The sequence below is a fragment of the Astyanax mexicanus genome, chromosome 1 (genome assembly GCF_023375975.1).
Source record: "Astyanax mexicanus isolate ESR-SI-001 chromosome 1, AstMex3_surface, whole genome shotgun sequence".
Taxonomy (NCBI): domain Eukaryota; kingdom Metazoa; phylum Chordata; class Actinopteri; order Characiformes; family Acestrorhamphidae; genus Astyanax; species Astyanax mexicanus.
Genome location: NC_064408.1, coordinates 96,679,886 through 96,691,668, shown reverse-complemented (window position 1 = coordinate 96,691,668; position 11,783 = coordinate 96,679,886). Strand labels below are relative to the sequence as shown.

General features: G+C 36.8%; 1 protein-coding gene across 2 annotated transcripts; it reads right to left on the bottom strand.

Moving 5' to 3' along the window:
- Positions 1-2,119: 2,119 nt before the first annotated feature.
- On the bottom strand, positions 2,120-10,882 carry chodl (chondrolectin). Of its 2 annotated transcripts, XM_007248971.4 has the most exons (7): positions 10,696-10,870; positions 6,935-7,283; positions 6,577-6,734; positions 5,909-5,959; positions 5,727-5,813; positions 5,543-5,639; positions 2,120-3,384 (listed from the first exon to the last, which is right to left on the bottom strand). In XM_007248971.4, exons 1-7 carry the CDS (start codon positions 10,778-10,780, stop codon positions 3,300-3,302), a joined length of 912 nt encoding a protein of 303 aa, XP_007249033.1. In that variant the 5' UTR covers positions 10,781-10,870; the 3' UTR covers positions 2,120-3,299. The 2 variants fall into 2 exon arrangements, with proteins under 2 accessions (XP_007249033.1, XP_007249034.1); XM_007248972.4 differs by lacking the exon at positions 5,909-5,959 and having other exon boundaries at positions 10,696-10,882.
- Positions 10,883-11,783: the final 901 nt, after the last annotated feature.

Genomic DNA, 11,783 nt, shown 5'->3' with positions numbered 1-11,783 from the left:
GATGCTCTTAGAACCAGCAGACCAAAATGGTAAATCCTCAACTCATGTAGTAGGTGGGGGTTGACAGGTGAGGGGTGCTGCCAGGGGGCAAAATACAAAAGCACACAATAGGTGATTTTTTTTTGTTTTTATAATATGTCCTTTTTAAAGTGAGAATTACACAGAATTACACTACCAAAATATAAGGGGAGCCCAAGAGCAAGAAATAGCATCACTGAATAATACTGCTTTAACTGGGATATAGTAGGTCTTGTGTCAAATGACTGCATATGTGTGATGGGATTTTCCTTTCAGTTTATGTTCACACTTGTATTTACAAAATTTATGTTTAAAAGATGTTAAAGAAAGCTGCGTCATGCTGCACAAATTATTGTTCACTTGCCTGTATGCTTTGCAAATAACAGTCAATCCTAATAATCCTAAATAAATCCTACTAATCTCACATTTTAACTTTTCACTTGATTGTATCTGCACCATGTGCAGAGTTGTTTGCTGTTTTTAAGGAAATATTTGTTTTTACCAAAAGATTTTATTCTTATTTTTGTGGGACTAAAAAAGTGCACTTCTAATATTTTCATCATATTTTTCCAACAAAATGATCCTGTTCATAGAGAGCTGGGTGAGTCGTGCCCAAGAGCTGTTTATGTTTCATGTTTTTAATCGGCTTCTCTCTCCAAACGGGGGAAAAATGTGTTTCTTTAATTAATTCTACCCTGAGCCTCCACAGTCATGATTGCAGTCGTATCTGTAATTAGCAGTGCGACGTGACGGGAGCAGTGAACTGATTAGTTTAATAGACACTGTAATTAACAGTGTATTTTAGAGTGGATGCTGTTACTAATTGGAGAACAGGCTGAGGCACGCATTCAAATCAAACATTTTCCACAGTGCTTCTATGGCTACACTTATTTTTCCCTTAGCATCTGCATAATGTGCTCATCATCTGTGCCACCAGATAACCTCTGTGATCTGGGGTCCTCTGTGTTTATATATTTATATTTCACTAACAGACCTGCAGGTATTTGTACTAAGCCAAGATATATCTCTCTGAAAACAACATTCCGGCAGAGCTTGAAATAAGTGAGAAATTTCACTAATAACTATGTTTTATGTATTAAACACAGAAACACATGAAGATTGTGAGGTTGCAATATTTAAAGGGCCCATGTCCTATATTTCACATCTTATTTTCCCCCCTAAATAATACCAATTTTACCAACTTTACTGCAAATGTAGTCAGTCAGCCAAGATGTTTGGTGTCTGAAGATCTTTCATAGTTTTGCACTTCAGCTAAAAATAAAGTGAACTTATGCCCCACTAATTAGGTCATTAGTGATTAATTGCTTGCCTCAAACCGTGTCAATTTGTTAAGCAATCTCTAACAGATGTGATTCTTGCTTTCAGAAACTGTTAAACATTATAAAACAGGCTATAAAACATTATAAAACACACTATCCATATTTGTGAACAACAACAATGAGTGCAACATATATGCCATTAAGAAAGATGAAATATAATAATAATTACATTCTATGAATGAAGCGCAAGATATGAAGATTGTGAGATTAGCAGCATTTAAAAACGGCCCATGTCTTGTATTTCACATCTTTTTTATTTTCCTTAGGTTTATGGACTATGTATAAAAAATATCTTTATATATATTGTAAATATGTGGTTGGTGTAGCATACTGAGTTACATCACACAAGTAGGGTTTGATTCTCTAGCTGAGTACGCACACCACACTACACCAAAAATAATCTTTAAACAAGTATCCTAACCCTACATTCACCTTCCTAAATAACATGATCAATATCATAAACAGTTCTTTCCTTTAACTGCTTGTTTTTGCAGATTAGTTTTCATGCATGGGCATTTTGAAGGCATCATTTCTATAACCAAACCCAGGTGCACAGATGTATGACTCCCTTTTACTACATCCTTTCTATTGAGAAGATCCGACAGCATATAGTGTAACAGATTGTTGAAACAAATGATCTACTGACGCAAATGGTTACTGGAATCAATACTACTTTCCCCATTGATTTTACCTCCTTACTCAAATAGACAATAGAGGAATATGGAATATCATTTTGGATCCACACTCAAATCAGCCATAGCCACAATTATCCATTTATTTCATTTATGTATCCTTCCCAAAAATATTACAAAGAGAAACGAACCTGTACAACTTTTCCAATCCAAAAACACACATACAGTACAGCCACTCTTGTGAACAGAAGACAGGATGTGTTTAACTTCATTTACAGACTGCTAACAGACAGAATTGAATAGATACATTTATACGATGCAGTTTATTCCTTTTTATATGACATACTTTCAAAGAGATATTCGTCAGTTTTATATATGCAGTTTTTTTTAATCATGTTTAGTCATGTTCATAAAGTTGTGTTTAGAGCAATCAGCAATTATTACTAAATATATGATAAAAATGGCATTCCATGCAAAAACTGCATATATAATAGTGATCAGGTGGGTCTGACAGAACATGAAACATCATATCATATAAAAATATCCATATTTGCTTAGGCTGTTCTTTCTGAATTACAAGTAATGTGGTTGATAAAGACAATATTTACTTCTATTTAATACTGAGAATTTTGTTGACTTGAAAGTAATGAAACAGTCCATGAAAATGAAGCAATACTGTCTGGGAACTAGAACAAAAAACAACTGTGGAACGAGCAAACTCTGCTCTGAGTCTGCTCTGTTTTTCTAAAACATCAACCTAATTTTTGATTAAAGCAGGCTTGCACTGTGTTTTGTCCTCAGGGGGATCTTCTTTCTGACATTTTGTCACTGCTTAATTCATTTTGTAGCAGTGTTCAATCGCTGCGACTCTTTTTATGTGGGTCCCATTCGCACTCGTCTTAATTACAGTAATTTAATCGCTCTCTCTGTTGTGGTGCCAATTAGTGGTGGCCTCCCCTCTGCAACTGACTGCACTGATCAGTCTCCCTGATGGAGAGGAGGATGAGAGGAGGAGACTTGAGGAACGAGGGCTTTAGAGAAGGAGGCTTAATGGTGAGAAATTACACTGCGCTAATTTTGAAAAATTGGGGACAGTCATTTGAGGCCACTAGATGAAAAGCTGTCCTAGAAAAACATTGCAGAACAGTGTAGAGTACAGCAGTGATAACACTGAGATTTATTTACCTTGCATTAGAAGACCACATACTTACTTACAACTTACAACTGGACAAACAAGTGTGTAGACCGATGTGTAATGTCCAATACGCAACAGCAAGGCCTGCTTCATTACGGAAAGATGTGAGCTTCCTTAGACCTCCATAGCACTGTCTGACTTTGCAGTCTTGGAGATCCATAGTGTGGACTGGTTCACGGTAGTTTTGGTCCTTGGTTTTCTGGACAAAAGAAATTAATGAAACTAGACATTATTTTCATATTTAGTCTGTGGCCTAATACTTGTAAAATATCTATTTATAATAAATCAACAGCAACCTAATTTTACTGTTACTGTAAATTTAGTCAATCAGCCAAGACATGTTTGATGTCTGAAGTGCTTCTTTGGTTTTGCACTTCAGCTAAAAATTAGGATAATTTATGCCCCACTAATTAGCTCATCAGTGATTAATTGCTTGCCTCAAGCCATGTCAGTTTGTAAAGCAATCTCTAACAGACTTGATCATTTGCTTTCAGAAACTGTAAGACATTAGGCTTCAAAATGGTTTGAGCTATATGATGTTTAGGGTCTTATTTGTGCAAAAAAATATACAATGTTTTTCAAAATACAAAGCATTTTATCTTTACTATCAATTAACATCTTTTTAATGAACTTGCCAATATGCAGCATAAGACTAAAAACTCATTTTTTAATTAACAAAGTTGTAAAATACATTTGGTGTTTATTGTTTCCTAGAAATCTTAGATTCTAGGAAATCAGATTCAGTTTCCAATAATCCAATCTAAGAATTAGGATTATGGTATTTTCCAATTTCCAGTCCAGTAGTACTGCTACTGGTTTTAGTTTTTTCCTACATTGTCCATTTTTAATATATGTAAGTAGACATGGGATATACTATAGCTATAATATAGCACATATGGATAGCTGTTTCTTAAGAGCACATATACAAGCTGTCACTTGGCTAAACTTTAGCTGAAAGACAAAACACAAATCCATTTGTCCCTTTAATTCTCTTAAAGCATTAGATTGAGTTTTAAAAATGAGAGACATTGTTAAACAGAAACCTTACAGCTGCTCAGAGCAAAGGGTGTTCCCCCTGAGGACTTGAACATGCTCCAGGAAGCCTCTTACTGCCCAGAGCGATGCCCGTTAGTGCCAGTGATTAAATGCATTGTCTGACGATGCCCAGTCTGGCTGAGTGATCGAAAATATGTTAAAAAGACATCACTCTGTGGGAGTGGGGGCCTAATAAATATAATGAATTACGTAAACAAAGCACTCTGTAATGCCCTCGGGCTAAGATGGGCTGGACCAGGCTGGACTGTGTTTCATCCACTGACGAGAAGGACAGTGCTTGCTTCAGCGTTTGTCTGATGTCTGCTGGTGAAGATGCTGATGAGAAGTGATGCTGAAGTTGGATTTGGTGCACACACTGCTAGAGCATCGTAAGGCAGCAGCTAGCCTTGCCTTTACAGTGACTAATGGCAGAAGACAGAAGCCGCTACAGCTAAGCTAAACGTATCCTATAATAGTGCTTCTGTAAGCTCTGTGATTATAACTGACTAAGCGTTGTTCCAAACAAACAAATTTCATCACAGTGAAAGCTTATTCTGGCAGTGGAATGACGGGGAAATTGCTGTTGTGCTTCTGTAACTGATTTCCATCACTGATTGATCAGGAAGTGACACAGATGCCATTAGCATCTGTTTAGGGTCTGGTTCTTAGTGCTTAACTGTTACGCTAATTGCCTGATTTGCTGCAGTGTTCAAATCAGGTGTGTAATGACTGTTTAGGCAATACAGTACGCTGATTATACAAAAGTGAGGCATTCTCATGTACATTTATGCATTACTGAAGTGTGCCTTGCTTTAGAGTCTGTGCTACTTCAATGTCGAAATTAAATCACCTTGTAAAAGAACAGGCTGACCAAATGCAGTAAGGTTAATCTGTGGCTACAAGCTTCTATCACTGTTTAAACATGTTAGCATGTTAGCTGACTATTCTAAGGGGAAAGTTTACTCCACCACAGAGACACAGGGATTCAAACGGATGCTAAGATATCTCAGGGAATTTAATGCACTGCTAACATGCTAATATGCTAAACCTTAGCATACAGTAAATCCAGAAAATAGCAGCTAAACCTCAAACTTAGGCTGATATTTACTTAATGTAATAGAATTTTCAATAGAGTGAATTAATTACTATCTACAGAAACGTATTAATAAACCTACAAGAGACATTAAGTCACTATGTGACTAAGCTAGAAAAATTAACTAATGCAAACACAGACATACAGCATTTATCTGACAAACTTCTTGGTGTATCTGTATGTAAACATCTGTATAATGAATAAACACAAATGTAAATCATGTTGTCACCTCTTGCTTAGCATCTGGAAGCAGCAGGTCCCTGAGGCCACAAGAATCAGCAGAAGGAGAGGAATTGTGGGGATGATCACATAAATCAGCAGCATACCTGCAGAGTTAAATTGATATGTATAAATATTTACATACTGGAAGCAGATATTTAGGAATTTTTTAGAGAAACTGAAACTGCAATTACTTGAGGTTCCTGCCACCATCACATGTTGACTTTCATCTTCATTAACAGCAGGTGTTTTTTTTTTCTCTACATGTTCCTCTGGGAAGCCTGTGAGCACAACAGCAGCAGGACAATTGGCATAAATATGCATGTAGATGTATCTGAATTGAGTCACAAGATAAGAAACTTGCCATCTGCTTCACCTGCATCATGACCTCCAGGCCTATCTCCATGTTCTTTCTCCAGATGGCTTTCTGCATTATGGAAGAAAATCACATTTAACACTGAAATTGCCAACATGAATGTGAGTACACATTCAGGTGAGCTGAGAAACCTGTTCACAAAGAATGCATGCTGTATTCTGGATATGTTTTCAGTATGTATGGGTTTAGTATCAGCATGCTTTCCCATTCACATTTGTGCGAAAACTAACGTAATATATTTTTTTCTATTCCTAGTAATTTGGAAAATTTGTATTGGTCCATTCATTATGAAATTCTGACATGTTGTAAAAACCAACATTGCTTACACTTATATGTTGTTTAGGAATGTTCTTCCAGAATGCATTGTCCAGTGTGTTGTTTTTCAAAAGTGTTGTTCCAGTATGTATTGGTCTTGTGGTTGTTTTAGTGTAAGTTCTTCAGTATGTGTTGTTCAGTATTTTTGTTTGAGTAGTTGTTGTATCAGTATGTGTTGTTTCATTAGTTATTTCTTTGTTAATGCCTTCAGTATGTGTTGTTCAGTATTGGTGTTTCAGTATGTGCTGCTTAGTATTGTTGTTCCAGTTCGTGTTGTTTTAGTAGTTATTTAATTATTAATACGTTCAGTATGTGTTTTTCAGAACTTTTAGTTCCAGTGTTTGGTGTTGTACCTGGCTCATACTTGCAGATGAAATTGTGCTTCATGTTGCACCTGTCATCGTTCCACTGATAAAGATATGGTCCCCCCAGGCCATGGAGAGCAGTGGGCTGGTGATACATTACTACACAAGCCTCCCCTCCACATGATGGCTCATCATAGTACCAATTCCTATAGGACAAACAGAATGATAAAGACAAACAGGGAAAATCCAGTTAACCTGGGTTGTAAAGATTAGTATGTACCCGATTTCACCTGTCTACACACTACTGGCATGATCCAGGGCTCCTGTCTAACTCTGAGAATTCTCTTTATACAAAATGTTGTTGATTAACCAAAAAAAAATAAGAAAAAGATTTTTTTTAACAGACCTGAAATCTGAAACACTGCCATCTGTCCATCTGTAGAGGTCAGGGCAGTGGGCGAAGCCTCCATGCTCCTGGGTGCTCTCACTGTCTGCACGCGTCAGGCCAATCCAGAAATCTCCATCCGCAATGCTGGGCCCTCTGCCTGCTCTACTGCCTGTGGAGGAATTGCTGAGCTCCTGGAGTAGATGCTCAATGTGCCGCTGCTCTGACACATTCTCCACGCTCAGCAAAGAGCCACCGTCCACCTCACAAGCCCTCAAGGCCTCATTGAAGGCCACACGGCTCGTCATGTCCCTGAAGTAGGCGATCTTATAACATGGCTTCTCAGGACCACCCTGACACACCGTCTGACCTACAGAGAGTCCAACCAATTCAGTTTAACATTTACTTTTGCAAAAAATATCTAGCATATTGGTAGGCTTCGAAGCTAATGTGACAATTGTTTTTATCTGAGCATAACGAACCATAATAATGTGTCAGATAGCTGTTAGGTTACAAAATACAGCCTTATTTTTTACAATATTGTACCTAATGATTTGATTTTTCTAACATTAAATTAGTTTGTCTTATTGCTCATTGTGTATTTCAATACAGTTCAGTATATAAGGTGAACTCTCATATAGACACAAAAATAAATTAATTCATTTTTATATAATTGTAGATATACCTTGTAGGGCTATTCAGTTGGATACCCTAATTGTCTTTGCACACCTCCGCTCCTTACCTTGGACATTGCGTTAAATGTACCATTAATCAATTATTAATCAAATTGAGTCTGAAGCCTGGCCAAAGGGCAGTTGACATCTCTTGCTTGGAGAGGTCTGCTGAGGTCCACTCATCATTTTAAATGCTGGATCTGAAATGTATCTTGTTCATATGAAGTGTGAATATGTTCGTGTTTAGTATAACTTTAATGGTCTCAGTACGAGAAGTACAATGGTCTCAGTGAAGAAATGTTCAAGAAAACCTAAATGGAACATTTCCAAACTTTGGGAGAAATGTCTCCATTCTGAAGAGACACTCCCCTTTATATAGATGTATTTAGGATTTCCCTGTGATGATCACAGACAGAGATGGTCAAAGGTATCCAAATTTCAATTGGCTTCAGATTCAATTTGATTAACAATTGATTTATGGTACATTCAACACAATGTCCAAGGTCAGGAACGGAGGTGTGCAAAGACAACTAGGATACCCCGCTGAATAGCCTTACAACCTGTTAATATAAACTACAAGATGCCCCATGCATTGGTAACGTCCCATGGATTAAGGTAGACACCCCTGCCTGGCAATAAAGTAAATGCACTGCATTATGCACCCAACACTAGATTTATTACCCCTCAATTTTGGCTTCTATCCACTGACCATCATGCTTATTAAAGACAAGAACCCATCACATGTATTTCAATCAACCTCATACCCCAAATATATCACACAAATCCTACAGGCCATAAATCCAACCACACCCATGTTTTACAAAATATCAATTTCCTCGTGAATTCATGCCAGTCTGGACTTATACAGAAGCACTCTTAGAAATGAAGGTGCCATAAAAATAGTGTTCTTTAGATTGATGTTACAGGAACATTTCTTGTTTTAAGCAAAGCTCCTGAGCCTATATTTAATTTTATAATAAAATTTTTAATAAAAATGATATGTGACTGTAAACAATTAAAAGTATAAATTATTTTTTAATACAAAAACAAAACAAAAAACAGTACAACGTAGTTCTACTTTAACCTCTAATATTCAATGGATATACATTTAGTTTTAATAATAATAAAAAGTTTGCATTCTATATTGTTTTATTTTATTTGATAAAATTTTTTGAGCCAAAAAAGAGATGTATATGTTTTATTAGTTAAAACTGGTTATGGTCTTCATCTAGTGTTTGTTAGCAGATTCAGCCTTGCAAAATGTATTAGATATTAGATATTAAATGTATCTTGCTTGATAAAACTGTATCTGGGATCATGAATATTCATTTTTTCACCAAACTCACTTGAGTATGACGTACTTTTAAAGACAAGAACCTCCACTAGAAACGTTACAATGTAAAGGTTCTAGACCGGTTAAATGGTTTTAAAGGAACTGCACATCCAAGCTGAAAACCACTAAGGAACCGTTAACCCCTTAAATGATCAGGATTATTACGCTCTTCAGCTTATTTCATAATCATTTAAAGGGTTATTTCCAATTCATAGAAGTGAGAAATTGTAGCTTCAATATCTTGATGGGTGCTCTAAATTTAAGAGGTTATGAGAGAAAAATCAATTCTCCCTCTGGCGAATAAAACCGTGGGATGTAAAAGGGAGAGGCCATATTTGGGGTAAATCATAAAGCAAACAGACCCAGCTAGTAAAATTGTGTGGTTGTGGTGGAGTGCTCAATGTGGAGGAGGATAACTGTGATTAATACACAGTCTGTTAAAAGTCTAATAATAACATTAGCTCACTGCCCAGGAGGTACTTTAAATAATTGCCTGGTCCAGATCTGCACTATCATCACTTTAAGGACAGTAATGGGCCGGGGGCTAGCTGGGAAGATCCGGACTCAGCAGTTTTCCCAAACAACTTCCCCTTCCTACTCTTCATTCCTTCCGCCATGAATCTAGGAATGCTCATTTCATTTCCTTCTCCATCCCAGTGCAGACTGCTGCCTGGAGTCAGACCTTTAATCAAACAGGTATATCTCTTTATACTTCTTCCAGTCTGTTAATCTTTCTAAACCCTCTTTTACACATAGTTTATTCAGTAAAATTCTGCTAAGTCTAAACCCCTATAAACAACAATATTGGTGCTTGTTAGCAAACCTTTATAGCTTTAGTTGGAGCCTTTTGACAAAACACTTTAAAAATGCATGTAAATCCTACAGTCATGTGAACCTGTTCATTTGTTATGCTTAATCTGAACATATTGAACATCTAACATCTAATTTTTAAACTTTTCTTCACAAACAGATGTAGATATTCTATTATTTTATGAAAGAAATTAGTAGTTCAATGTGATAAGAATTTAATGATGAATTAAAAAAATGAATGGTAAAAATGCTCCTTTTCTTTAACTCTGTGTTCAAACGTCCTAAATGTCCTAAACACTTAAATGTATTTAAAAAAAAAGATAATTTATTTATTTAAACACAAGAGCAAATGTAATGAATGGACGAAAGCAGCACAATGAGCATAATTAAGATTAAAAGCTGCAATCCTATTTTCTATTTTGGGCAGCATCCTTAATAGTGTAGCCACCATGGCCAATTAGTCAATTACCAATGCTTTGTGTCAGTACCTGCAAAAGTTTGGACACCCCTGGTCCAATGGCACATTTCATTTTTTATATTTTAATAATGATAATGATCATAATTGAATAAATTTGTTTCCGTAAACAGACTAAAATATAAACATGTTCTGCACATTTTATGCATATTTCCTTTTATATAAAAATTGCTTTTCAGTAAATGTTACAAAAAATGCAGAATGTGCAGAATAGGATGTGAAATTTTACAAATATAAAATCAAAATCAAACACTAATAACATAGACAGAGGTACACAAAAAAAATCAATTTAAAATAATGATAAAAATTAAAGTTAAATATGTACTGAGTCTTTTTTGAATTACATTAATTTATTTGAATTAATTTAATTTGTTTGTATCTGTTATATGTGGGTTTTTAAATGCTTACATAATCCACACAAAATCCACAGCTTTCCAAAAAGGTAAAAGAGTTTAACTTTATCGAACACTAATAAATCAGTAAAACTCACCACTGACGACCCGCGCGCCGCGGCTGCCTGTGAGCAGCGCGGTAAGAGCACACAGGACCCCGAGCGCCGTGCGGTCCGCGCGCATCCTCGCGCCTCGTGCTGTCTCCCCCTCAGTGAACGCGCGCTGAAGGAAAGTGCGCCACTGCTGCTCGCCGGTCTCGCGCTCACTGCGCTCTCTAGAGCTCTCGCTGACTGCGGCTCACAGGTTCTCCCCCTCCCACCCCCACCACCTCGCACCAGCCCCCCCGGGCCGGATCCGTTTGGGAAGGCGGAGGGGGGTCGCGTGCACTCGCGCGCGGAATAATTATTACAGCCCTGAGTGACACGAGTCAAAACAATAATGCTGGGAGGCAGTTACATTAATCACAACATGGATCACAGCATCGCAGCTGGATCACAGCTATCATACATATCCCACTTTCCTGTGCCATTTGTAAAGTTTGTAGCGATGATTATCAGGAATGAACACCTTCACTGTTGTCTGCTGCATTGTAATTATGTGAGATGTTTTTTCTGCAAACATAAATCAATCATTCAATCAATCAATCAATCTGTCTGTCTGTCTGTCTGTCTATTGTTACCTGTAGACTACATTGTCGATTTATATTGTTTTTTATGTGCATGTGTTTTGTTTGATAATTTTTGGTTCATTCAGTTCATTAATTGCTAGGGCTTTCCTTGTCTACTAATCGTTAATTTGTAACAGTACAGCATTACACAAAGTGCTGGGGATAGAAACACAATGGGAGATGAGTAAATGGCTCACTCACACAGTTTACACTCAACTTAGTCTGTGTCTCCAAAAGTGCCCAAACACAACACATTACATATTTAATTACTAAATATCAGTACTCTCCATGTTTAAACAACATTTAGACATTTAAATGCCTTTTAAACATCATGTTCAGCTGTTTTTGTCGTTTTTAGAGCTGGAGGACATCTCAGAAATAAGCGTTTACTAATCGACTAATCGAAAAAATAATAATCAGATTAGTTGAATACCAAAAAAATAATTAGTCGCAGCCCTATTAATTGCAAGGTGCCCCACAGATCCATTCTATCTGGGCAGTGTATCCATGCATCATCCA

What these genes read in the sequence shown, in the direction of transcription:
- chodl (XM_007248971.4), bottom strand. Translation starts at nt 10,780, where the DNA reads ATGCGCGCGGACCGCACGGCGCTCGGGGTCCTGTGTGCTCTTACCGCG. An exon ending in CGGCGCGCGGGTCGTCAGTG is followed by an intron (nt 7,284 to 10,695) that starts GTGAGTTTTACT and finishes GACTCTCTGTAG; the next exon opens with GTCAGACGGTGTGTCAGGGT. An exon ending in GGCAGTGTTTCAGATTTCAG is followed by an intron (nt 6,735 to 6,934) that starts GTCTGTTAAAAA and finishes TTTGTCCTATAG; the next exon opens with GAATTGGTACTATGATGAGC.